This window comes from Mesoplodon mirus, assembly GCF_964341445.2.
Source record: "Mesoplodon mirus genome assembly, chromosome: 18".
Taxonomy (NCBI): Eukaryota; Metazoa; Chordata; class Mammalia; order Artiodactyla; family Ziphiidae; genus Mesoplodon; species Mesoplodon mirus.
Window position 1 is genome coordinate 49831868 of NC_138994.1, and position 26438 is coordinate 49858305.

The 26438-nt window shown below is 48.6% G+C and overlaps 1 protein-coding gene across 1 annotated transcript; it reads left to right on the top strand.

Annotated features, from left to right (window-relative positions):
- Positions 1-24255, top strand: TRPV1 (transient receptor potential cation channel subfamily V member 1; the record flags this gene model as incomplete). The annotated part of the gene is made up of 15 exons (XM_082604588.1): positions 1-494; positions 1253-1407; positions 1482-1634; positions 2018-2158; positions 2304-2602; positions 3467-3646; positions 6413-6571; positions 7851-7946; positions 9489-9559; positions 12411-12576; positions 13008-13074; positions 15918-16240; positions 17203-17330; positions 17942-18057; positions 24083-24255. Exons 1-15 carry the CDS (start codon positions 208-210, stop codon positions 24253-24255), a joined length of 2514 nt encoding a protein of 837 aa, XP_082460714.1. The 5' UTR covers positions 1-207.
- Between the last annotated feature and the right edge of the window lie 2183 nt (positions 24256-26438).

Consider the following 26438-nt stretch of genomic DNA (forward strand, 5'->3'; position numbering starts at 1 on the left):
TGGGAGGTACAACACCCCTGAAAGCTTCCTTTCTGGAAGGCTGGGGGCAGGAGCTGTTGGACTTCTGGGCTTGGGCTGTCCTGCTTCACAGGGGCCTTTGCAACAAGGGCAGTGGGGGCTAGGGTCATGCAGCCCTCCAGCTGGGAACAAACCCGATCTTGGTGGCTGCCCGCAGGCCACCTCTGAGGCCACAGAGGATCTGGCAGGATGAAGAAATGGGGGAGCTCAGACTTACGGGAATCTCAGGACCTGTGTCAAGAGGACTCCTGCCCAGAGCCCCTAGATGGAGACCCTAACTCCAGGCCAGCTCCAGCCAAGCCCCACAGCTTCCCTGCGGCCAAGGGCCACAGCCGGCTCTTTGGAAAGGGTGATTCGGAGGACACATCCCTCATGGACTGCTCTTATGAGGAAGGTCAGCTGGCATCCTGCCCGGCCATCACAGTCAGCCCTGTTGTCACCGTCCAGAGGCCTGGGGATGGTCCCACCTGTGCCAGGTAAGCTGCATCTGGAGCTCAGCCTCCCTCTCCACCAGGAGCCTAACTGGCCCAGCTGGCTGAGGCCCCAGCCATGGAGACACAATGTGATACTCGAGTTTATGGGCTGAAGGCCATAGAGCTAGGGAGCTGGGGGGCCTCCAGAGGTCTCCTGGTCCAGCGTCTGTACTCATAGGACCTTCGGGACATGTGGCCACACATGCTGGCATATATGCAGATCCTAGCTGCTGGCTGATCTCTGGGTCCAGGCTTAGAATGCTCACCAGCCCTAATCCTGAGGACTTTAAGTTGGAAGGCTCAAGCGCAGGATGCTTTTAGACAGAGTACAAAACAGTTCCAGTGAGAGTCCACCAGGCCTCCCACCTCCTCCGAAGCAGGACAGGGACTGCACAGGGCTGGATGACTGCTGTGGCCCTGTGAGGATGCTTTTTCACTTAGCAGAGGCCAGCCAAACCCCTGCCCTCCATCCCCTCCAGGCTCCCCCAGCCTCTGAGCAGGCAGAGAAGTGAGTGGCCTGGGTATTGGAGGAAGTGGAGGCTGCAGAGACTTTCTAGATGATGCCTACACACAGGGTGGGTACAGAACAGGGGTACACGCACCCCACTGTTCCCTGTTGCAGCCTGGACTGAGCGGTGGGTTTTGTATCATGTTTTTTCCCCTTTTGGTTTGCCTCGGGGTTTAGTTGTGCTCCCTGACAGGCTCTGAAGGCCTCAGGGCTGAGACCAGAGTATGAGACGAAGGTGTTTTCTGGTCCATAGGCAGCCATCCCAGGACTCTGCTGCCGAGAACCTCAAGCTCTATGACCGCAGGAAGATCTTCGAAGCAGTTGCTCAGAATGACTGTGAAGAGCTGGAGAGCCTGCTGCTCTTTCTGAAGAAGAGCAAGAAGCATCTCACGGACAGCGAATTCAAAGGTGGCCCGGAAGCCGCCAGGTCCCGGGAGCGGCCCCGCCGTGCTGCCTGCTCTGACCCCCACTTTGTCTTGCAGACCCGGACACAGGGAAGACCTGCCTGCTGAAAGCCATGCTCAACCTGCACAATGGGCAGAACGACACCATCCCCCTTCTCCTGGAGATCGCCCGGCAGACGGACAGCCTGAAGGAGCTGGTCAACGCCAGCTACACGGACAGCTACTACAAGGGTGAGGGAGGCCTGGGCCGGCATGGCTCTGCCCACAAGTTTGCCTGGAGCCGGGGGGCACCGTCACGCCCGGGAAAGGCTCTGAGCTCCTTACTCCCTGTCCAGCCACTGAGTCGGGATCTCCTGGTCCTGGGGGTCCCTGCACACACACCCCCCCCCCCACCAAATGGCTTGGTGCTCCTTACACTTGGGCCATTTTGATTCCTTCAGCTCCCAGTCTGGTGTTGCCTGTTCTGGGGGTCTCTTCTCCTGCCTCAGGGCCTCCTTGGGCCTCCTTTGGTGGGGGGTCATGCCGCATGTTCTGCCCACGGCCACCCCCGGCACCCGCCCGGGCAGCCCCCGCAGGACTACGAGCACAAAGCCAACAGCACACGTCCTCCACAGGCCAGACGGCACTGCACATTGCCATCGAGAGACGGAACATGGCACTGGTGACCCTCCTGGTGGAGAACGGGGCCGACGTCCAGGCCGCGGCCAATGGGGACTTCTTTAAGAAAACCAAAGGGCGGCCTGGCTTCTATTTTGGTGGGGAGACCACGCGGTAGACACTTGGCTTTTTGATGATTGCTAAGGGGAGGTTTGAGGTGGAGACGGGGGGAGTTGGAGGCTGGGTGGTGCAAGGGCCAGTCTCTTCCTGGGGAAGCCCACCGCTTGCCTGTGTTGGCTGCAGGTGAGCTGCCCCTCTCCCTGGCTGCGTGCACCAACCAGCTGGGCACCGTGAAGTTCCTGCTGCAGAACTCCTGGCAGTCGGCCGACATCAGTGCCAGGGACTCGGTGGGCAACACTGTGCTGCATGCGCTGGTGGAGGTGGCTGACAACACGGCCGACAACACCAAGTTTGTGACGAGCATGTACAATGAGATTCTGATCCTGGGGGCCAGACTGCACCCTGCGCTGAAGCTGGAGGAGCTCACCAACAAGAAGGGGCTGACGCCGTTGGCTCTGGCCGCCAGGAGTGGGAAGATTGGGGTAGGGAGGGGGCATCATGCCCGAGCATGGGGTGCTGTGGGAGGGGCCTGCCTACCTTCCTAAGCTTCTGACATCGCCACTGCGCAGAGCCCTGGTGCTGCCCCACCAGCCTGTAGAGGGAGGGCAGGGGGCATCAGAGTCAGCCGGGGGAATTGTGAGATGCCGAGCAGAATTCTTCAGCTCACACGTGGCCGTTTCTGATTTCCAACTCTGAACATCACCGACAAGACACAGAATGGGGGTAGGGTGCTGGGGTCTGGGGATGGGGGTGAGTTGAGCTGAGGGTGAAATGGAAAGAGAAGCTGTTGGCGTTCTTTCATGGAAGATAGGACTTTTGGGTGATATGGGGTCCTAAAGGGGTGGGGCAGGCCCAAGCCTGTGGATGATGTCAGGCCATGGAAGGCTGAAGGTGGGGCTGGGCAATTGGGAACTGGAGGGGAAGGGGCTTCTCAGTACCAGAGGATTCTGGGAGCTTGACTCTGTTCATACTGAGTCTCTTAGGATGAGAACATTGGTTTTATAAACTTTATAAACTTGGTTTTATTTCTTGGATTTTATTTCCTTCTGACTTGAGGTTTTCTAGAGCGGACCACTGCAGTCCTTCACTGTGAGGTGGGAGAAATGGGGGGCCAGGTGTGATCAGGTGATGGGTCCGATGTGGCTGCAGTTGGGGTCTGAGGCAGTGGGAAGTTGATCTTGATGGTGGTCAGGAGGCTGCTAGATGGGGGTGGGGCTCTCCTGGGGCTTGGGTGGGGTCTCCAATGGGCTGGGAAGCAGAATTATTCTTGGAGCAGAGCTGGTAGGGATGCAGCCTGTGCAGGGCCCCAGCCTGGCCTCTAACAGGCTCTTGTATCCCTGCGGCAGGTCCTGGCCTATATTCTCCAGAGGGAGATCCAGGAGCCCGAGTGCAGGCACCTGTCCAGGAAGTTCACTGAGTGGGCCTACGGGCCCGTGCACTCCTCACTGTACGACCTGTCCTGCATCGACACCTGTGAGAAGAACTCAGTGCTGGAGGTGATTGCCTACAGCAGCAGTGAGACGCCTGTGAGTGGGCTGAGGCTGGGACCCAGCCAGGAAGGGCTTCGGGTCTCACTGCACCCCAGCCCCTACTCCCACTCCCTAATCTGGCTCTGCCTGTCCTCCCATCAATGGAAACCTGCTACCCAGGGCCTACGCCCCGCGGTCTCATCTCCCCATTCATTCCCACCGAATTTCTTCCTGCATCATACAGTCAATATATGATAATATTCCCATAAAACTTAAATATTTCAAAAATACATAGACAAGAAAAGAATCCTCCTTTTCTACCATATAAAGACATGTAGCTTCATTTTGTTTATATAAATGGGATTATACTATATATAGCACAGAACAACCATGTTTTTCACTTAGTGGCATGTTTCTTTTTTTTTTTTTTTTTTTTTTTTTGCGGTACGCGGGCTTCTCACTGTTGTGGCCTCTCCTGGATGCGCAGGCCCAGCGGCCATGGCCCACGGGCCCAGCCGCTCCGCGGCATGTGGGATCCTCCCGGACCAGGGCACGAACCCGTGTCCCCTGCATCGGCAGGTGGACTCTCAACCACTGCGCCACCAGGGAAGCCCTCATTTTTTTAAATTTTTAAATTTTTTATTTTGGCTGTGCTGCTCGGCTTGTGAGATCTTCCCCGACCAGGGATCGGACCCAGGCCCCCTTCAGTGGAAATGCGGAGTCCTAACCACTGGGCCGCCAGGGAAGTCCCTGTAGATAGCTTTATATCAGCACATATGAGTCTGCTTTATTAAAAAAAAATTACTGCAATTATTCCATAGTAGGAATGGGGAGTAAATATCCACAGAATGACATTTGAGTTATTTTGTTGTTGTTTTTTTTCCTACTACAATGCTACCGGCCACTTGGCGTGGGTTTGAGAATTTTTCTATGAAGGACACCTGGAACTGGAATTGCTAAGTCAGAAAGTATGGCCTCCAAAAAGATTGCATGAATGCACTTGCCCACCACCCATGGGTACACATCTACTTGTGTCCTTGCCAACCTGGGTATTACCAATCTATTTTTTTTAACCTAGTTTAAGCCCATGGAGCCCAAAATGCTATCTCACTGATGTCTTAATTCTTGTTTTCTTGTTTACCGTGAGGCTGAGAATTTTTTCATGTGTTTTCAACCATTCATATTTCTTTGGTAGATTTCCTATTCATTGTCCTTTGCCATCTCTTCTACTGGACTGTTTGCCTTACTCATTTAGTGTGTAGATGCTCTCGTTATGAAATGAATTGATCCTTTCTCTATTGCACACGTTTCAGATATTTTATTTTCTCCTAGTCTCCTAGTCTCTTGCAAACTTCATTTGCATCATTTGCTTATAAAAAGTTTTCATTTTGAGAGTCGCATTGGTTAGACTTTTTCTTTCATAGCTTTTGTGACTTGTGTCTCGCTTTGGAAAGCCTTTTCCACTTCAAGATTGCACACACATCTTCCAATACTTATATTTAGTTCCTTTGTAGGTATTTTATGTTTGGCTTTTAAATTTATCAAGAATTGATTTTTGCGTAGGTGGGAGATAGGTGTCTTACTTATTTTGTTTACAAATGAGGGTCCCAATGCCACTTAATGAAAAGTTTATCCTGCCACCACTGCTGTCCCACCTTTCTAAGGTGACAGATGCCCCAGGCCCTGAGGCTGACTTTGGGAGCTGTAGTCTGTGCTGTTGGTGATGATGGGCTGCCATGATGTCTCACAGGGCAGAGGCTGCATTTACAGGGGGCAGAATCCAGAGGAGGGAGGGGCCTGGCTTGCTCTGTTCTGTCCTGTCAGCTCCCACCTGGGCTGCCGTGCTGCATCTGGGCCTCTGACTCAGAATCCCTGACGTAAGTGTTCCCAGAGGGCTGGCCCAGGTAGGAAACAACCTCAGGAAGGACTGGGGTGTTTGGCCTAGAGTGGAGAAGGCTCTGGGGCCACGGCTGCCACCTGCACATCTCTGGAGGCTTTCAAGGGCTGGAATGCAGTGCTGGGGCCCCGAGTGCAGAGCGGGGACCACTGGTGGGAAGCAGAGAAGACCAACTTTACTCCAGAGAGCAGAATTTCCCGACCAGCTTCTTGGGGCAGCAGAGAGCTTCCCATCCCCAAAGGTATTCAAGAAGACACTGAACATGGACCTTATTTGGAGAGCTCCAGCTTGGGTCAGAGTTGCACTCAATGGCCCAAAAAGGCTAGGATGACCTGATTTGGGCTCATCCACATCCTAGGAATACTTGAACTTTACAGAGAGCTCGTTGATGTGAGACTTCCGCCCCAAAGCAATACTTGTAATGGTGGAATCCCAGGCACGGGGCCCACTCACGGCAGGAAAGACTCCCTCGTTCCCTCCAGTCTCATGCATAGGTAATTGCCACTCCCACCTGGATAGCCTGTCTGACTCAGGGCCGGAAATGGGAGAATTAAGGAATTCAGAGGCCTCTCCCTCAGCAGCCTCATGCTAAGCTCTGCCTGGGCCAGCCTCTTCACGACACTGTGGGAACAGCAAGGATGTAGGCTCTTGGGAGAGCGTGATTACAGAGTGGGCGTAGAATGTCGGGCGACACTGGCACGCTCTTGAGTGTCAGGGGCTCTTAGGGTCATGTGTCCAATTTCACCCCTTGGTCGCTGCACAACAGAGACACTGAGGCCCACAGGGTGGGCCACGTGGGGAGCCGGCCGTGACCCTCCGCTGCCGCCCGAGCTGAGGGCGTGGTCCTGCAGAGACGTGGGTGGGATGTGGTCCTGTGAGACGGGTCCGGGGTGGGGGTGAGCCTCACTCCTCTTTGCTCCCCTTAGAACCGCCATGACATGCTTTTAGTGGAGCCGCTCAACCGCCTTCTGCAGGACAAGTGGGACAGATTCGTCAAGCGCATCTTCTACTTCAACTTCTTCATCTACTGCCTGTATATGATCATCTTCACCACGGCCGCCTACTACAGGCCTGTGGAAGGCCGGGTGCGCCTGAGGCTCGGGCCTCTGCGGGGGACGAGGGGAGGGGGCGGGCGTTCCTATAAGACCCCAGGACCACGGGCCCAGGCCAGACCCTGGAGACATGGAAGAGTCACCTGGAGATCTTACGTCCTTGTGCTCAGTCCTCCCTCTCCTGGTTGTCTCACACCCCTCTCCTGTTCTCAGCCCCTCCTTTAGCCTCCGGGTTCTGAGAGGCCGAGCCTGTGGTCACTGAGGTCCCTGATTGCAGAGGGGGAGTACTAGGTTAGAAAGGATGCAGGAACTGGGGCTCCAGAAGCAGCTCTCCGCTCGGCTGGGTGTCTTCAAGGCCCCAGGTGGCATCAGCCCTGAGCACGTTGCCAGCCCTCTCACCTGCCTGCTTTTGTTCACTCACTTGCACGTTATTCATTCCCTGGACATATACTTTGAGGGCTTCTTCTAAGCCAGGCCCTGGGTTATGCATCAGATTAACTTAAGACCAGACTTTTTCCGCTACCAGGAGCCATAGACTCCCTCAAGTTTCTGAACTGAGTCCTTTCCATTCAGTATCCAAGCACTTAACTTGCTGCCTTTATCTCCAGGTTGCCTTGCTTGTAAATTTGGTTGAAAAACTCAACTTCCTAGTTAGGTGAAACCTGATTTCTATACAACTATTAAGGCCATCTAATGACTTTATTTTAAGAGAAAAGAAATATGTGCTAATGAGACAAGCTAGTGAACTAGTGCTTATGAAACGTGGATGATAGGCTGGAAGGAAGCCCACTCTGGAAAACTGTGGCTGAAACACAAGGACGACACACACACGTGCGTGCGTGCACACATGCACGCGTGTGCGCGTGCATGTGTGTGTGTGTGTGACGTCTCTCCTTCCACCATCTGTGGGGAACCTTGACAGTTCCGGGAGACCAGGGGTTCGCCATAGGCTGTGGGAACAGCAGGAAGCACATGACATTGGATCTGTAAGGGTGCCTCCACCTAATGCCACCACCGTCCTCCCAGCCAAGCAGAGCTCCAGGTTAGGACATCATCCAGGAGACAGCACAGTACAGTAAGGACACTCCTCTTAGCAGCTGGAAGCTGCCACTTTGGAAATCAGGTCCCACAGAGGGGCCTCCTTGCAGGTGTCCCCATAATTATGCGTTGTCTTTATTTGTGTCTCTCTCCTGATGGAGGCTGAGCCTCTCCAGAAGGGGCTGGGTCTTAATCGCAGGGCTCTGTACCAGGTAAATGTTTGTTGAATGAATGAATGAGTGAATGGAATCACTAACTTCTCTGCCCTTTGCAGCCTCCCTTTAAGCTGAAACACACCGTTGGGGGCTATTTCCGAGTCACTGGAGAGATTCTTTCTGTAGCAGGGGGAGTCTACTTCTTTTTCCGAGGGGTAAGCATTCCTTCCAACTCCCTGAGTTTCCACTATCACCAAAACAACAAGTCAAGAGACTCACTCAGCCCTCACCCACTTTTTAATTCATCAGCCACATAATGGCCCTGATAGAGGAGCTTAGAGACGCACAGGTGAAGATGAGAACCCTCAGGCATTCACGGCTGTGGGAGGGTGCAGGTTTGCCCAGTGGGTCCCTGCAGACCCAGGGCAGTCATGCTTGAAGACAGGCAGTCAGGACTCCCCACTGAATGTAATATTTAATTACAGAGATAGAATGAAAGCCTCTTAAGAGACAAGATCATGAGTAGTAGTTGTTTAATTAATTGAAACAGCCCATTAAAGCTCAGAATAATGAAAGAAATCTATATGTATACTGGAACCATTTTATTTTAACTAAAAACTCAAACATGCATATTCCTTGGCCATTCTTCTAATATATGTGGAACCACTGTGGCACGTACGAAGGGACCTGAATGCAGAATTTGAGATTATTGTGATTTTTTCCCCTTAATCTTTTTGATCTAAGCTACACCTCTTTTTTTTTTTTTTTTTTTTTTTCAGTAACTCACCTTTAAGGAGTCTTTCCAAATCACTGGACTCTGTCTTCACAGAAACAACTGTTTCTGTTTATTTTCACCCTCCTAGTTTTTTTTTTTTTTTTTAAATTTTTTTTTTTTTAAACCCACATTTGTTTATTTATTTATTTTTGGCTATGTTGGTTCTTCACTTCTGTGCGAGGGCTTTCTCTAGTTGTGGCAAGCGGGGGGTCCCTCTTCATCGCGGTGCGCGGGCCTCTCACTATCGAGGCCTCTTTTGTTGCTGGAGCACAGGCTCCAGATGCGCAGGCTCAGTAGCTGTGGCTCACAGGCCCAGTTGTTCCGCGGCATGTGGGATCTTCCCAGACCAGGGCTCAAACCCGTGTCCCCTGCATTAGCAGGCAGATTCTCAACCACTGCGCCACCAGGGAAGCCCCCCTCCTAGTTTATATTATAGTAAAGTACAAAGCTGCAGTAGCAAGCGCAGTGGGCAAAAAGCATTATTGGTAAACAGGATTAACCAGTGGGAGGGCAAGGAGGGTGCGGGTGTCCTGGAGAGGAGCATGCACTGTGGGCATCAGTCAGAATGTTTTCGGGGAGTGGAGAGCACTGGTTTATTCTGGAGAGTTAGTTCAGTGGAGGATGGTTAAAGAATTTTTACTGTAATTCAAACTTCTTTAAGAAAATTAGGAAGAAAAAGTACAAATTAAAAAGAAGGGGAAAAAAATCACCCAATTCCATCATTCAAGCACAGCAATTAATAACATTTTGGTGGTTTTCCTTCCCATCTTTGCTTCTAGGTATAGCTGTAATTCCGCTCTATTTTTAAAAATCTTCCTGACCGAGTACATAACATTACCCCATTAGCCTGACCCATCCTGTTCCACTGTCTTCATTATCTTTGCTTTGATGCACTCCCATGGTCCATCGTGGCTCCATTTAGGAAGCATTCTGGGCGCTCACCATTTAACCTTTCCTGGGATCTTACTCTGTTTACCTGCAGATTCAATATTTCCTGCAGAGACGGCCATCACTGAAGACCTTATTTGTGGACAGCTACAGTGAGATGCTTTTGTAAGTGATACTGACTCTTATGCCTCTGTAGCAGATAGCATCTTTTGGCCATGAGACCTGGGGTTACAGCAATCAGCTCATTCTCACTCATTCTCTCACATCCGCTGGGCCTGGAACATAGTAGGGCTTCACAAACATGTTGAAAGAATGATGGAAGGCACCCAATAAACGTTTGTTGGGTGAGAAATACTGAGGGTCCACTCTGTGCCAGGTATGTTCCAGGTGCTAGGGAATTTCTTTTAAATCTGGCACATCTGAAAATATTTCTACTATACCTTCACGTTTGATTGATAGCGAGGTTGGCTATAAAATTCTTTTAAAATTTTGAAGATATTTCTCCATTTTTTCTTTGCTTTCAATATTAAAGGTGACAAGTCCAAAGCCATTCTGATTCTGAATCCTCTTTTAAGACCTGTTTTGGTTTTTCTCTTCGTAAACCTATAGTATCTTCTGTTTATTCCTAGTGTTTGGAAACTTGATGTTTCTTGATGCAGATTTGTTTTTATCCAATGTTCTGGGTACTTAGTGGGCTCTTTCAATCTATACGTTTATGTCCTTTTTTTTTTTGTATATTTTCTTGAATTATTTCTTGATCTCTCTTCTGGAACTCCTGTGATTTGTATATTGAACCTCCTGACCTTGTCCTGAACTAGTTCTTACATTTTTTCACTTGGGTTCTGTCTCTTTATTTTTGGCTCTTCTTTCTGGGAGGTTCAAATCAATTTTAATTTCCAGTCTTTCTATTGAGTTTATTATTTTTGATATCATGTTTTTAATTCCTAAGTGCTCTTTTAAAAAAATTCTATTTGTTCCCCCCCTTTTTTTTAAAAAAAAAAAGTTTATTTATTTATTTATTTTTGGCTGCGTTGGGTCTTTGTTGCTGCACGCGGCTTTCTCTAGTTGTGGCGAGCCAGGGTTTCTCTTTTTTGCCGTGCGCGGGCTTCTCATTGCAGTTGCTTCTCTTGTTGTGGAGCACAGGCTCTAGGCGTGCGGGCTTCAACAGTTGTGACTCACAGGCTCCAGAGCGCAGGCTCAGTAGTTGTGGTGCACGGGCCTAGTTGCTCTGTGGCATGTGGGATCCTTCTGGACCAGGGCTTGAAACCGTGTCCCCTGCACTGGCAGGTGGATTCTTAACCACTGCGCCACCAGGGAAGCTCCTATTTGTTCCCTTTTATAACACTTTATTCTTGTTTCATGGATGCAATATCTTCTTTTGTCCCTCTACGACTAATAAGATAGTTTTTGGTAATTTTTTTCTTTTTGCATAGTTTTTGTTTTCTCCAAATTGTTGATTCCCATTTGCTTGTTTTGTTCTCTCTTTCATGTAGAGGCCATTCTCAGAATATTTGGAAATCTTTGACGTCTGCTCATAATTAAGAGTGGAGGACTGAAAAGCTGGTTGGAAGCTCTTAATGTGTGAATGGGGCTTATCAATTTTTAGCTGCATTATAGTCTGGTCTAGATAAACAATTCGTTGGAGAATGTCCAAAGTCAATCTGTTGCATCTTTTCAATCTTCTATCCGGAGGGAAGAAGTCTAGCTGCCAGCTTCCTGAGAGCTGAGTGGAGGAGAGGGCTTTACGTAATGTCTTGTATAGAAATCACATAATCTCCTGTTTTGGGTAAAATACCAATGCTTTCATGGGTGTCTGACCGGGTCCAAAGACCCTCCGTTTTATCTTCTTCAGAGACAACACCTCCACTGTTACTCACCTCAGGTCTCTTCACCTCCCCTCCAAAGGTGCCTAAGCCTTTTGAGTTTCCTCGATGAAACGAGTTGGTTCTCAGGTTTCCCCACTATGGATTTGGATTTGGCTCTCTTGGGTCTGCTAGGTCAGTTTCCATTTGTTCACTACTTCCCAGCTTCCAGAATTCCTAGGTGGGGACTCCATTTGCCTGTGTCAGCTGGCATCAGTTCTTATTTTGGCCAAGGGTCTGCAGATGCCGAGGAATAGTTTTTCTTTGCAGCAGAACTCCAATTAACGAGCCAGTTTAGGGACACTAGTTTTCAGTACACTCACATCAGCACAGCAGTGACTTTTTGCTGGGTTCTCGCACAGAAATGGGAGGTTGGGTGGTCAGTGCAGGCTTCTGTGTTAATGCAGCTGTTGGGCGGGCACTTCCGGGAAGAGGCCATGATGAACAAGGAGACCTGGGACGAATAAGTAAAGAAGGGACCACTGAGCAGACCATGTCATAGGATCGTCGTAGGATAATGATCATAGGATCGTCCAGGCATCCTCCAGCCTGTCCAGGGCTCTGACTAGGGCAGCCCTCACCAGACTAAAGAGTGAAAGGACATCTTCCCTGGCTCTTCTTCTGAGTTTGAGGGTGTGACCTGCAGACTCTACCTGTGGTTCTTTCAGGAGAGCACAGCCTGCCCTCCTCAGAGGCCTAGGCCTCCTAGGTTCTCTGTTGTCCATGAGGCTATTGCTCCCAGGGACTGGTCAGGGAGGCTATTGGGGCTACAGCCCTGTTTCTCAGCCTTTTTCCTTCAGCCTTTTTTTAGAAATTTTTTTTCCTAATTGCCCCTCCCATGAAATCTCCTACTGCAAATATACTATATATGCGTTTATGTACTGTATTTATATCTGTGTTTTGTGTGTAAAAAAGATAAGATTTTGCACATGCAACACCCCCTCCCCCCGCCCCCCAAACCCATTTTTGCCTGTTGGGAGCGATACTCCTCCCACTGAGACTCATGGGCTAAAGGAGGGAGGACAGCCATCCCCAGCTCACCCGTGGCCTGGGGCTGTGCCTCTGAGGAGAGGTCCAGGCATCTGGGGTCTTGTCTGTGAGGGTGCAGGCCCCCCGGTGCCCATGGACAGGGCTTGCTGTCCCTCCCCCGTCAGCTTCGTGCAGTCGCTGTTCATGCTGGGGACCGTCGCGCTATACTTCTCCCACTGCAAGGAGTACGTGGCCTCCATGGTTTTCTCCCTGGCCATGGGCTGGACCAACATGCTCTACTACACCCGTGGCTTCCAGCAGATGGGCATCTATGCTGTCATGATTGAGAAGGTGGGTGCCAGTGCCAGAGCGGTTCTCCGCAGAGCCCGTTTACCTCCTGAGTCTGTGGGACCCAGTCCCACACACTCCATCCACCCTCTGTGCGTTGTCTGGGGAGGTGCTGCTTTAAGACCCACTTTTGCAGAGAATTCCCCAACAATGAGGCAATCTGGCCTTGACCCAGGTTTGGGGGGCTCCCCTGAAACTTGACCCGCCACATGCCAGGCCCCCCTCTCCCACCAGAAAAAGACCCATGGGTTGGGGGGGGCTGTGGTGACTCCCTCATGACACCTGAGCTGAAAACCACCAAGCCAAACCTACCTGTCTGTCCTCTGATTCCATTTGGGCTCAAGATGAACCCCCCAGGCCAACACAGTCCTGGCCCTTCCCTTGGCCCCTCCCGGGCCTTGATTTGCTTCTGACAAGCCTGCTCTCTCCTGCAGATGATCCTGAGAGACCTGTGTCGCTTCATGTTTGTTTACCTCGTTTTCTTATTTGGGTTTTCCACAGGTAACGGGCTTGGTCAGGGCTGGTGGGAGGCAGGGGGTCCCGCTGACCTCAGCTTCCTGAGGACCCTGCAGGGCTGGGTGGGGAGAGGCCCACCGGGGTGTGTGTCTGCAGGTGACAGAGGAGATGGACAGTGAATACAGTGAAATAGTAGGAGAACTTAGAAATGGATTCATAAAAGATTTTAAGTCATTTTAGAGGTATGAAGTGCTGCTTCCCTAGAGTATAGCTGCATTTTGGCTCAATTAAACTTTTTAAAAGTTTTGATGTTATTTCAGAAAAGCCACAAGAATAGTACAAATAACTTCTCTATAGTCTTTACCCAGATTCCCCAAATTTTACCACATTTAAAAAATCACTTTCTCTCCCAGCTACACACACACACACACACACACACACTACACCATACTTAAAAGAACAGTGAGTTGCAGACATGATCAGTCCTTTACTGTTAAATACTTCAGTGTGTATTTCCTAAAAACAAGAACATTCTCTTACATAAACACAGCATAATAATCAAAATCAGGAAATTAATATCAATACAGGACTATTAGCTAATTTCCAGCCTTATTCAAATTTCACCAATTGTCCTATAAATATCTTTTACAGAAATGAAAATCCCAGATCACACATTACATTCACTTGTCAAGTCTGTTTAGCCTCCTTCAGTTGGGAGCACTTCCTCAACCTTTCCTTCTCTTTTGTGGTCTTAGCATTTTTATTGAGTAAAGGCCAGTTTTTACAATGTCTCTCAGTTTGGGTCTGTCTGATGTTCCCCCACAATTAGATTTAGGTATACATGTTTGGTCAGAATATCAGTGAAGTAATGTGTGTCTTCCTTATATCAGGAGTCCCATGATGTCTGTCTGTCCCATTTCTGGTGATAACTTTGTGGTTCTTTTTTTAGAATTGAAGTATAATTGATTTACAATATTGTGTTAGTTTCAGGTGTATAGCAAAGTGATTCTGTTACACATATATATGTATTTTTTTCAGGTTATTTTCCATTATAGTTTATTACAAAATATCGAATATAGTTCCCTATGCTATACAGTATATCCTTGTTGCTTATCTATTTTATGTATAGCAGTTTGTATGTATTAATCCCATACTCCTAACTTATCCCTCCCCTCTTCCCTTTCCCCTTTGATAATGGTAAGTTGTATTTTCTATGTCTGTGAGTCTGTTTCTGTTTTGCTTATAGATTCATTAATATTATTTTTTAGATTACACATATTAGTGGTACCATATACTATTTGTCTTTCTCTGTCTGACTTACTTCACTTAGTATGATATTCTCTAGGTACATCCATGTTGCTGAAAATGGCAATATTTCATTCTTTTTTATGGCTGAGTAATATTCCATTGTATATATATGTGCCACATCTTCTTTATCCATTCATCTAGCAATGGGCACTTAGGTTGCTTCCATGTCTTGGCTGTTGTAAATAGTGATGCTATGAACATCGCAGTACATGTATGTTTTTGAGTTAGAACTTTTGTTTTTTCCAGATATATGCCCAGGAGTAGGATTCCTGGATCATATGGTAGCTCTATTTTTAGTTTTTTAAGGAAACTCAATACTGTTTTCCATAGTAGCTGCACCAATTTACATTCCCTCTGGTGATGTTAACTTTGGTTACTTGGTTTTGGTAGGTCTACCAGATTTATCCACTGTCAAGTTATTATCTTTCCCTTTGTAATTAATAAGTAATTTGTGAGGTGATGCTTTGAGACTGTAAATATCCTGTTTCTCATAAAACTTTCACCCAGTGGTTTTAGCATCCACTGATGGTTCCCACCTGAATCACCTGATCCTGTGATGGTTGCCAAATGATAATTTTCTAATTTATTCTTTCTATGTTTGTTAGCTGGCATTCTATTGTCTGGAAGAGCTTTCCCTACAGTAATGTAATGGAAGTGGTTTCCATTCTCCTACAATGATTTATTTATTTACATCAGTAGGACCTCTTTGATTCTTGTGTGTGTGTGTGTGTGTGGCTTCTCACTTTGTTAAGTGGGTTATAACACCTTACTATCATCATTTCTTTTCATGCTCAAATTCTCTGAGAAATGGTCATTAGGAGTCCCTTACAGCTGGCTCCTGTGCCCTTTTGACACACCACATCATTTTTTTAGCAACTGAGTCCTGCTTTGATCCCCATCTGAGTCCTACTGTTACATGGTTCACGTGGTATCCTGTCTGGGAGTGATGGACAGCTTTGACTGGAAGGGATCTGATAGGGATTAGTGTGGGCTCTGGCACTTGGTCTGAAAGCCCTGCATATCAGGAGCCACAGGAGGGGATAAGGCCAAGGGGGTTATGCAGTAACCATGGGGCACAACTGCTATAGAAGCTCTCGGGCTCTGGAGTACATCTCCCAAAGAAGAGTACAGAATGCAGCAAGAAGACATTCTGATCTGAGCTGCTTAGCCCCCATGGTTCTGGAATGGGCTGGCTCTGGGCTACCCTGTAAGGGGCACAGGCAGACAAAGATGCGACTGAGAAAGTAGATGTGGACCCAGGGCTGACATGTAAGGTTAGGCAGCTTGTGCACTGCACAAACGTGGCTGTTTCACATTGTGCATATATATTTATATATTTATTTTAGCATTTTTTTCCCCTAGCAGATGATGATAAAATTTTTCTATTAATAAAACAGTATATTATGACAAACTGATAGTTTTGAAGAAGGGAGTGTTTTCAAAAACAAAAATCACACAAAGGTGCCTCATAGCCAAGCCAGAGTTCCTGCCGCAGACCCATCCTGGGGGTAGTGGGTGTGCATGCTGGAGAACCTGGGGTCTTGGCTTCCATCCAGCCACATGTCCCCCATGCCCTATAGCGGTGGTGACACTGATTGAGGATGGGAAGAATGACTCCGTGTCGGCTGAGTCGACGTCGCACAGGTGGCGAGGTCCTGGCTGCCGGCCATCCGACAGCTCCTACAACAGCCTGTACTCCACGTGTCTGGAGCTGTTCAAGTTCACCATCGGCATGGGAGACCTGGAGTTCACGGAGAACTATGACTTCAAGGCTGTCTTTGTCATCCTGTTACTGTCCTATGTGATTCTCACGTACATCCTCCTGCTCAACATGCTCATTGCCCTCATGGGTGAGACGGTCAACAAGATCGCACAGGAGAGCAAGAACATCTGGAAGCTGCAGGTGGGTGCTTGGCGGGGAGTGTGCAGCACGAAGGGGTCAGCTGCTCTGGCTGCTGCTCAACACAGCTGGGTGCACGGACCCCTGCACGCTTTGGGGAGGGTGCAGAAAGCCTAGCCAGGCCACGCGCTCAGGCAGCAGCCTCTCCCTCAGTTGGCTCCCTCTGGCTCCTCCCACAGGGGTCCCTGCCCAGGGTCACCAGCGGGTGTTTGCAGACTCTGTGTCTGATGTGGGCTGGGCAGTCCCTGTGGGGAGGAGATGGAGGGTTCAGCCCCACGGGGGTGCCTGTCGCAGAAGAACTCCATCTAGAGCGGGCACCAGAGACCAGACTCGGGAAGCAGCTAATATGGGATGGGCCCTGAGAGCTGCATCTTTGAGACACCTGGTCTACATCTGCCTTTCCAACTAATAATAAAAGCGTCATTCTTATTAAGTAGCACTGGCTCTACACCAGGTACTGTTCTAAGTGTCTTACGTACATGCTCTCTTTAATCCTACAATAATGCTACCAAGAGGGCACTCTCACTCTCCCCATTTTTGGATGAAGGCACGAGGCATAGAGAAGTTAGGTATCTGTGTCCAAGGTAACCAGTAAGTAGCCGAGCCAGGACTTGGCACAGGCAGTCTCACCCCCGAGCCTCTGCTCTTAGCCACTACACTACGTTGCCCCTTTGTGAGCTCCTCAGGGGAAGAACTGGGGCTGGCACACTCCATCTAACTCATGGCTGCCCTGCCGAGACCCGGAAGGCACCAGCAGCACCTGTGCCGGTCTGAGCTCCATCCGTGGACTGTGCACCCACCTGGCTGTGGGAACCAGCCTGGTGCAGAGGGTTCTGGAGGTCCGGCTCGGAGGCACAGGGACGGGGAGAGACCCTGCAGACGCCGATCTTGGCAGGTGGCACTGGCAGCCAGGGATGGCTCCTGGATGAACCCTCTGCCCCTCTGCCTTTTGTGTCGTCCTGCAGAGAGCCATCACCATCCTGGACACGGAGAAGAGCTTCCTTAAGTGTATGAGGAAGGCCTTTCGCTCAGGCAAGCTGCTGCAGGTGGGGTACACAGCTGACGGCAAGGACGACTACAGGTGGTGTTTCAGGTAATTCCCAGGCACGAATCAAAGCTTGGGGAACTTGGGGGCTAAGCTGTGGATATTGGGGCCCACCCAGAATCAGCCGTGGGTACAGAGGCCTAACTCAGGGCTCACCTGTGGGCCTGGGGATTCACCCAGAGCCAGCTGTGGGTACAGGGGCCATTCCAGGGCTTAGCATGGGTATGGAGGACCCACCTGGAACCAGCCGTGGGAACATAAGCCTTTCTCAGGGTCTCTTGAGCCCAGTCATGAACATAAAGGACTCTCCCAAGGCAGCTGTAGGTACAGGGGCTGCCCTAGGGGTTGACTGTGGGCATAGGGGCCCCACCATAGATCCAAGATGGTGGGACCGAGACATGAAATACTGGTAAATGAGGTGTCCAGAAGGGGTCACCTAGCGATCAGGGTTGGAACCAGGAATCCAATCTTTAAAGTTCCTGGGCCCCACAGTGTGGTCAGAGAACTCATCTTCAGGGGTGGTGTCCAAAAGGCAGGCCCCTGTGGGCCCTCCTCTCGCCAGCTGTGTCTCCCCATCCTGGTCTATGGGCGTGGCCTGAGGGGCTGGGAAGCTGGCCGTGGACCACCAGCTCCTGCTCCCTCACCTCCTCCCCTTGCAGGGTGGACGAGGTGAACTGGACCACCTGGAACACCAATGTGGGCATCATCAATGAAGACCCGGGCAACTGTGAGGGCATCAAACGCACCCTGAGCTTCTCCCTGCGGTCAGGCCGAGGTGAGGGGAAGGTGGGCAGTTGGAGCCTTGGGGTCCCCCACTCCTGGGGCAGCCCCAGGTGTCAGCCACCCACATAGTCATGGGCGCTCCCGTGCTCTCTTGCACGCCTGCACAGCCCGCTGCTCCGTGTGCCCGTGCCCGCTGGCTCTGCACGCCCCCCTGGTTGTCAGTGCCCCAGAGGAAGCCGTCAGCCCACGTCCAGCCTCCCTGTGGGTGCCCTGTCTCCTCTTCCCCAGTCCTCACACCCAGCGTCTGCCCTCAGCTCCGTGAGGCTTATGGACACAAACAGGGACTCTCACCCGGCCCAACACATCCAGGCAGGCGGAGGAGGGAAGAGTGTGGGAGGAAAAAATGTACACCTTGAACAGAGGAGCCCTGTGGAAAATCACTACCAAAAAAAGTCCTTTCATCATTAATGGTAAACATTTTAACAGTGGACATGAAATGAAAGGTCCAATGGAAGATATTTACCTAAAAATGAGGCAAACCTAGTCTTATATTGAACACATTTTGAGTTATAATTACAACCCTGCACTAAATCTGTTTTTCTTTTTTTTTTTTAAGTTGTGGTAAAATATATATAACATGAAATTTGCCATTTCAATCATTTTTTTAAAAGTGTACAATTTGGTGGCATTAATTATATCCACAGTGTTGTGTAAGCATCACCCTCACCTATTTCCAAAGTGTTTTCATTGTTCCAAACAGAAACTCTGTACCCATTCAGCAGTTATCTCCATTTCACTCTCCTCCCAGCCCCTGGTAACTTCTATTCTACTTTCTGTCTCTATGAATTTCCCTATTCTAGGTACTCCATATAAGAGGAATCACACAATATTTGTCCTTTTGTGTCTGACTCGATAATGCTCCATTGAATGTATATCCCATATTTTACTTATCCATTCATCTGTTCACTGACATTAGGATTGTTTTCACCTTTTAGCCTAGTGTGAATAATCCTGTGAGCACTAGTGTACAAGATTCTTTTTGATTTCCAAATATCCAGTCTTTGGGTGGTAGTAGAACTGCTGGATCATGTGGTAATTCTAGGTTTAACTTTTTTGAGGAACTGCCAAACTGTTTTCCAAAGCAGCTGAGTCATTTTACATTCCAACCAGCAACGTACCAGGGTTTCGTATCCTCACCTACACTTGTTATTTCCTGTTTTCGTTTTGATTATAGCCATCCTAATAGATGTGAAGTAGTATCTCATTGATTTACATTTCTATAATGACTAATGATTTTGAACATCTTTTCATGTGCTTATTTGCCATCTATAGATATTCTTTGGAGAAATGCCTATTCAAGCCCTTTGCCCATTAAAAAAATTTTTTTTAATTGTTGAGCTATAGGAGTTCTTTGTATCTTCCGGATATTAATTCTTTATCAGGTATATGATTTGCCAGTATTTTCTCCTATTCTGTGAGTTGCCCTTTGATGTACAAAATGTTTATTTTAATGAAGCCCAATTTATCTATTATTTTCCATTGTTGCCTATTCTTTTGGGGTAATGTCCAATAAATCATTGTCAAATCCAATGTCAGGAAGATTGCCCCCTGTATTGTTTTTTTTTTTTTTTTTTAAGAATTTTGTAGTTTTAGCTCCCTAACATTTTTAAGTTGCTATAAACCTTGGACTGTTTCCCAGAGTTCTGACTGCATTGGTTCTAAAGTTTCTGCCTTTTTAAAAAATGTTTTTGTGGAGGCATGGGTGTTTGGAGCTGCCTACTTTGCCAATTTGCTGATGTTGCTAATTCTTTTTTTTTCTTTAATTTTTAAAAACAAATTTATTTATTTTATTCATTTATTTTTGGCTGCGTTGGGTCCTGGTTGCTGTGTGCAGGCTTTCTCTGGTTGCGGCGAGCGGGGGCTACTCTTCGTTGTGGCGCACAGGCTTCTCATTTTGGTGACTTGTTGCAGAGCATGGGCTCTGGGAATGTAGGCTTCAGTAGTTGTGGCATGCAGGCTCAGTAGTTGTGGCTCGCAGGCTCTAGAGCACAGGCTCAGTAGTTGTGACGCACGGGCTTAGTTGCTCCGCGACATGTGGGATCTTCCCGGACCAGGGCTCAAAACCGTGTTCCCTGCATTGGCAGGCAGATTCTTCACCACTGTGCCACCAGGGAAGCCCAATGTTGCTAATTCTTAAATGAACAAATGAATCACATGTTGATAGTTTTTTTTTTTTTTTTTTGGCTCGTTCGGGGAAAGGGCATGATTCCTCAGGCAAACTTGCCTGTTAGCATGACACTGCATGTTTGATATTGCTTCATAGAGAAGCTCATTTTTTAAATTTTCACAAACTTTAAAAAGTATACTTTATTGAGATGTAATTTACATACAATAAAATGCACACATTTTAAATGCACAGTCTGATAAGTTTTGACAAATGTACACACTCAGGCAACCACTACCCCATTCAAGATACAGAACATTTCCATCACCCCAGAAAGACCCTCATGTCCCTTTGTAGTCAATTCCACCCTCCCCATCCCAGGTAACTATCTAATTTCTATCAGTATAGATTAGTTTTATATCAGCTTTTGTTTACCTGAAAATGTTGATTTCATCTTCATGTTTGAAGGTTATTTTCATTGGATATAGAATTCTAGGTTAACAGGGATTTTTTGTTGTTGTTGTTTTTAATTTTAACACTTAAACTATGATCCTCTGCTGTCCTCTGGCCTCCATTGTTTCTGATGAAAATTCACCCATAATTTGCATTGCTGTTCTTCTGTCTGTAGTGTGTGTCCCCACCCTCCCCCCGCCCCCACCCCCACCCCCAGCCCTGGCTGCTTTCAAAACATTCTCTTCATCTTTGGTTTTCAGCAGTTTGACTAAGATAAGCTTAGTTATGGTTTTCTTTGGTTTTATCCTGCTTGGGGTTTGCTGAGCTTCTTGGATCTGTACATCAATATGTTTGGAAACTATATACACTTTGCTTTAGTCTCCCTAACTGCTCCTTTTACATGCATGTTAGACCATTTGATATTGTCCTGTGGGTTTCTGAGGCTTTGTTCATTTCTCCTCAATTTTTTTCTATTTCTCAAATTTGATAATTTCTATTGATCTGTCTCCAAATTCATTGACACTTTCCTCAGTCATCTTTAAACTGCTATTAAGCCCATCCAGTGCATATTACATTTCAAGTGTTAGGCTATTTGTTATAGAATTTCTATTTGGTTCTTTTTTTTTTTTTTTTTTTTTGGTTCTTTTTTTTATAGGTGCCATTTCTCTCCTGAGATTCCTTAGCTGTTCCCTCATTAAGCTTATGTTTTCCTTTGGTTCTTCAAACATATTTATAATAACTGCTTTTGATTGTCCACCTACTACATCTGCTAAATCCAACATTTGAGCCATCTTAGGGTCAGTTTCTATTGACTGTTTTTTTCCTGGCTGTGAGTCACATTTCCTTGTTTCTTGTATGTGTAGTAACTTTAAATTTTATACTGGGCATTGTAATAATATGTTGTAGAGACAGTTGATTGAATTTTTATCCTAGTTGGCAGTTCAGTTACTGATGAATCACCTTGAACTTGTGTAGGCTTAGTTTTAACCTTTATTGTGGTAGATCTGTGGAAATGCCAAGGTATTTGCCAATCCCACCAAACTTGTAGGACTCAACCTCCAAACTGTTTCCACTGTGGATCTTGTCGGGGCTTGGTCTGAGGCTTTTTAGGGTGAGTCTTGAGTAGATCTTACTTTAGTGCATGTACAGTAAGTAAGGTATTTCTGGTATTTTAGCTTGATCCTCAGAGTAGAAAAAGGGTGGTGAGGAGGTCTCTCCACTGGCTGGGCTGGATCTCCAATATCCCTCAGTACGGCTCAACTTCTGGTGTCTCTGTCCCACTTTCAACCCCATAGCAGCCACTGTCTGAGAAGCCTGTGCAAGTACAGCCCAACTGTCAGCCCAGGACTTGGGGGGACCCCACCCCAAAGACTTCCGGACCTCTACCCCTACAGCTCCCTTCTTCCTCTTCTCCTGCACCCTGTCCCACAGATTCTAGCTGCTTCGGCTGCTCAAAATTCTGCTCCCTTCTTCCTTAGCTCAGAGGCACTGCCACACTCTGCTTAGACTCCAGCTCACTGCACTGTAGTCTGAGAACTTGTCCCTAAGCAATACGTTAGGGCGATCACAGGGCTCACCCTGTGAATTTCACTTCTCTCAGGAATTGCAGCTTCTCAGTCTGTTGTCTTATGCCTGAAGACATTTGCTACATGTATTTTGTCCAGTTTTATGATTGTTTATAGCAGGATGGCTAGCCCAGTACTAGACACTCCATCAGAGCTGGAAGTGGAAATCAATTTTATTAAGAGGCTTACTTTTGGAAAACTACTCAAGGGCTTCATCAGTGTTCCCAAGGGCCTCCTGCAGTCCTATACTTTCCCCACAAGTTTCACTAGAAGCAGTCCCCATGTCATGTCATAATACTTATTATTTCTTTTTCGGTTGTTAACTGGTCCAGCTTCACCACAGAGCCATTCAAAGATGGCTTTGCAAGTGATTTGAGTAGTTTTCCAACGTTGCTCTTATTGATTTCATGAAACCACACACCTTTTTATGAGTTTGCTGTTTCACTTTGCAGTTGATTTGCATTGTGTTTGCATGACATTGTTGGCTGTTTGAGGCATCGCACATTCACTGTGCTATTAATAAAGACATTGATCCAGTGGCAGGGATACACACACACTCATGTTACTTGGGGAGGGGTTAGGAGATGGTTAGAGGATCCCTGGTTTCACACCTATGCTTCATTAGGGAGTATTTCGTGAGGATTTTGCTTTCCTATACAACCTCGTAACAGTGGAAACTCCCGTAATGAATAGTCAGATTATTCAGGTAACAAGGAACTCTCCCCACCCACATAGCATGAGTGATTGGGAAGGGGTGAGGGAACGCAAGAGAAAGGGCAGGGAGGAAAGTGGTCAGTAGCTGAGCTAGGGGGAGCACGTGAGGGGGCCTTCGTATCAGGACTGTGGGAAGCGGGCACTGGGAGCCCCATGCCTTCTTTGAGGGCCCAGGGACCGGAGCTGGGCTGAGCGGTCTCTGAGGGGGGGGGTATCCCCACCATCCATCCAGCCAGAAGATGGTGTCTTCAGTGAGCACCTGGCCTGTCTCCCCGTGGAGGCTTCCTGCTTCTATGCCTTCCCTGCAACATCCTCCTAGTGCTCGTATCAGGCTGTGGTGGACGGGGGCAGGCCAGTGTCAGCCTGTGGGCCCAGGGGAAACCCAAGGCCTGGAGAATTCAGCTGGGAGGTCACAATGGGCCCAGCCTCCCATATTCCTGATGCCTTTGAGATGTGACCAGTGCAGGACACCAGCAGAGGAGCCTGAATTGTGGCCTGAGGGCGAAAGGTGTGAATTTAGGCTGGTTTTCTAGAAAGATCAGACCCAAGATGGCCAGGCAGAAGGCTTGGCTGACCAGGGCTCTGGCAAGTGGAAGGAGAGCACGTACAGCTGTTCCTCTTGCCTGTCACTTCTCTGAGGTTGCTGGGGGGAGGGAGGGGCTGGAGATCACTATGGGGGTGACAGTGGGTCCTCCTCAGGGGCTTCCTGGGATTTCAGGCCACACATGAGAGCCCACTTCAAGGCCCAGTGTCACCATGGTTCCCTTGGCATTGTTCCCAATCTGCTATTCCCTGGTGGGGCCTGAACCCCAAATCCTCATTCTTTGGCTGGTGTTCATCACCCTGCAGCTGACCTGGTGTGGAGCCACTCCCAGGGCAGCCCCAGCATTGCTCTCCCTCCCACATGGGCAGGGAGGAAACCGAGGCTGAGAGCAGCAAGCACCTGACAATCCTGAGGCCACAAGCAAGTCAGGGTGGGGTCGAGGAGGAGAATTTAGGAGCTGCCAGAGCAGATGAGGCTCCTTGATCAGGTGAGGAAAGAGGAAATGGCACTGATCCCTGTGTTCCAGAAGCACCGATGTGCTTCTGCCCCCTTTTATCTGGAGGGTGGTAATGCCAGCAAACGACCGTTTGGTATCGTTTTGCTGCTTCCAAGGCAGTAATAGTATTTCATCTTTCAGCTGCAGGGAGGAACTGGAAGAACTTTGCCCTGGTTCCCCTCTTAAGAGATGCAAGTACTCGAGAAAGACACCCTGCCCAGCCTGAGGAAGTTCATCTGAAGCACTTTGCGGGGTCCCTCAAGCCAGAAGATGCCGATATCGTCAAGGATTCTGCTGCTTTAGGGGAGAAGTGAGGGACCACACAGGGTGCTCTCAACCCTGTGGGCCTTAGGAAAGCCCACTGTCTCTGGTAGGAAGGTGTGTAGGGGCCACCAGTGATGTCTCAGCAGCCTGGCCCTACCAGCACCCTCCTCGCAGGCCCTTTCCTAGACCACACGGAACAAGCTGCGGGAGGCATTGCCGGATGCACGGGTAGAGATAGTCACGCAACCCTCACTGTCCCCAACTGACTCTCCTAACACAAAAGGATATTGCTTTCTGGTTTTTACTGACTTTATCAAACATGGCGAATGAGAAATCGCCACGTGCATGTATGCGATGCCCCAGTTTCCTTTGATTTTATATTCCTGGGGGTGAAAGGCAGCGAAGCCCAGGGAAATACCTTTTATTTTTATTTTTATTTATTTATTTATTTTTTTGCGTTACGCGGGCCTCTCACTGTTGTGGCCTCTCCCGTTGCAGAGCACAGGCTCCGGACGCACAGGCTCAGCGGCCATGGCTCACGGGCCCAGCCACTCCGTGGCATGTGGGATCCTCCCAGACCAGGGCACGAACCCATGTCCCCTGCATCGGCAGGCAGACTCTCAACCACTGCGCCACCAGGGAAGCCCGGAAATACCTTTTAGAACAAAACACTTCTTTGAGATAAAATGCCGAAGCCCTTGTCTATTCTGTGCTTAATATCTCCCCTGTCCAGAGTGGTCTGGAGGTGACGATGGTTGCTCCTCCGAGAAGGTGGGGGAACCTGGCCCCATTCCCAGCTCTGCCAGAATCAGGTGTTTCCGGAGTGACTCCCTCCTTCTGTGTGATCCATCACAGTTCCAAAAATATTAGCTCTATTGCTATTCAAATAAAAGTATAGAACCATGTCCCAAAGCCACGTGGCAAGAATTTTTTTAATGATCTTCCCTCTGTAGTGGCCATAGTCCTGCTCGCCTACAGTGGTACCTACTTCTACTACTACTCATCCTGCCATCCATGAGATAAGTACATAAATAAATACATATGTCATATCAAGTGTGAATTCCATGTCAGTCATTGAGCCGGCGTAGCTCATTGGCTCCATGTGGTCTGTGTGTGCACGTGTGTGTGCGTGTGCATGTGTGTACTACCTTGTATGGCTAGGAGCCTCTGGTCATGCTTTAGTTGTTACCCGTGGGTGAGGGCACTCCTGCACACATACACCTACCATAGTTAGCAAACTGTGGGCCAGGGACCAAATCTGCCACGTGTTTTGGTTAACAAACTTTTATTAGAACACAAGGCAACCTTTCATTTCTGTACCGTCTCTGGCAGCTTTCATGCTACAACACAGAGCTGAGCAGTTGCAAGAGACTGAATAGCTTGCAAAGCCTAAACTATTTCCTTTCTGGCCCTTTATGGAAAAGTTTGAGGATCCCTGCTTTATGGACTAGAATGTAAGAAAGAATGATCTAGAAAAGCCCTCTGTCCCAAACACTGGCGGGTTTTGTTATGTCTGTGGAGTGTGGAATGAGCTGCCTAGTCATGAAATTGTTGGATGTTGATTCTCAAGATGAAGGATGACATTAGCTGCAGCTGGGCTTCAGCCCTTTTGTGAGAGGTCTATCCGGAGGGAACACTGGGACCCCCTCCTCCAAGTTCTCCAGCAGCACATCTACCTCCACACACAAGCCCAACAGAGGATCCTGAGTCTGGCTGACGAAGCGGCCAGGCGTGTAGTGAGCCATGGCCAGACCACGGCAAATAAGCATAGCAGAAGAACACTGATGGCTAGAACGAAGGGAGTGTTTATGCAAAGTACTCCATGTTCATTATCCTTTAAGCCTCCTAATAGCCCATGAAGAGCTATTATTAGCTCCATTTTATAGATGAGAAAACTGAGACTGGAACAGTTAGTAAGTTTACACAGCGAGTAAACAGCAATGCCTGGGTCTGACCCCAGGCAAATCTGACTCCAAAGCCCGAACTTGACTGTGGTGCCAGACTGCATGGCGGAGAACGGGCTGGGGCATGCCAGCCTAGCCCAGGGTTGGAAGGGAGACATGCGGGCTTCGGCTTCCTGTTTGGGTTTGGGACTCCTTGCTTTACCCGTAGGCCTTCCTCAGAAAATGTGCAGACATTAGATATTTTCAAATTTCTGCAAATTGGATCAAACCTCCAAACTCAGCGCTGGAAGGAATCTTGTGGGTGTTCTTTTGTAAAATGAATGATTACA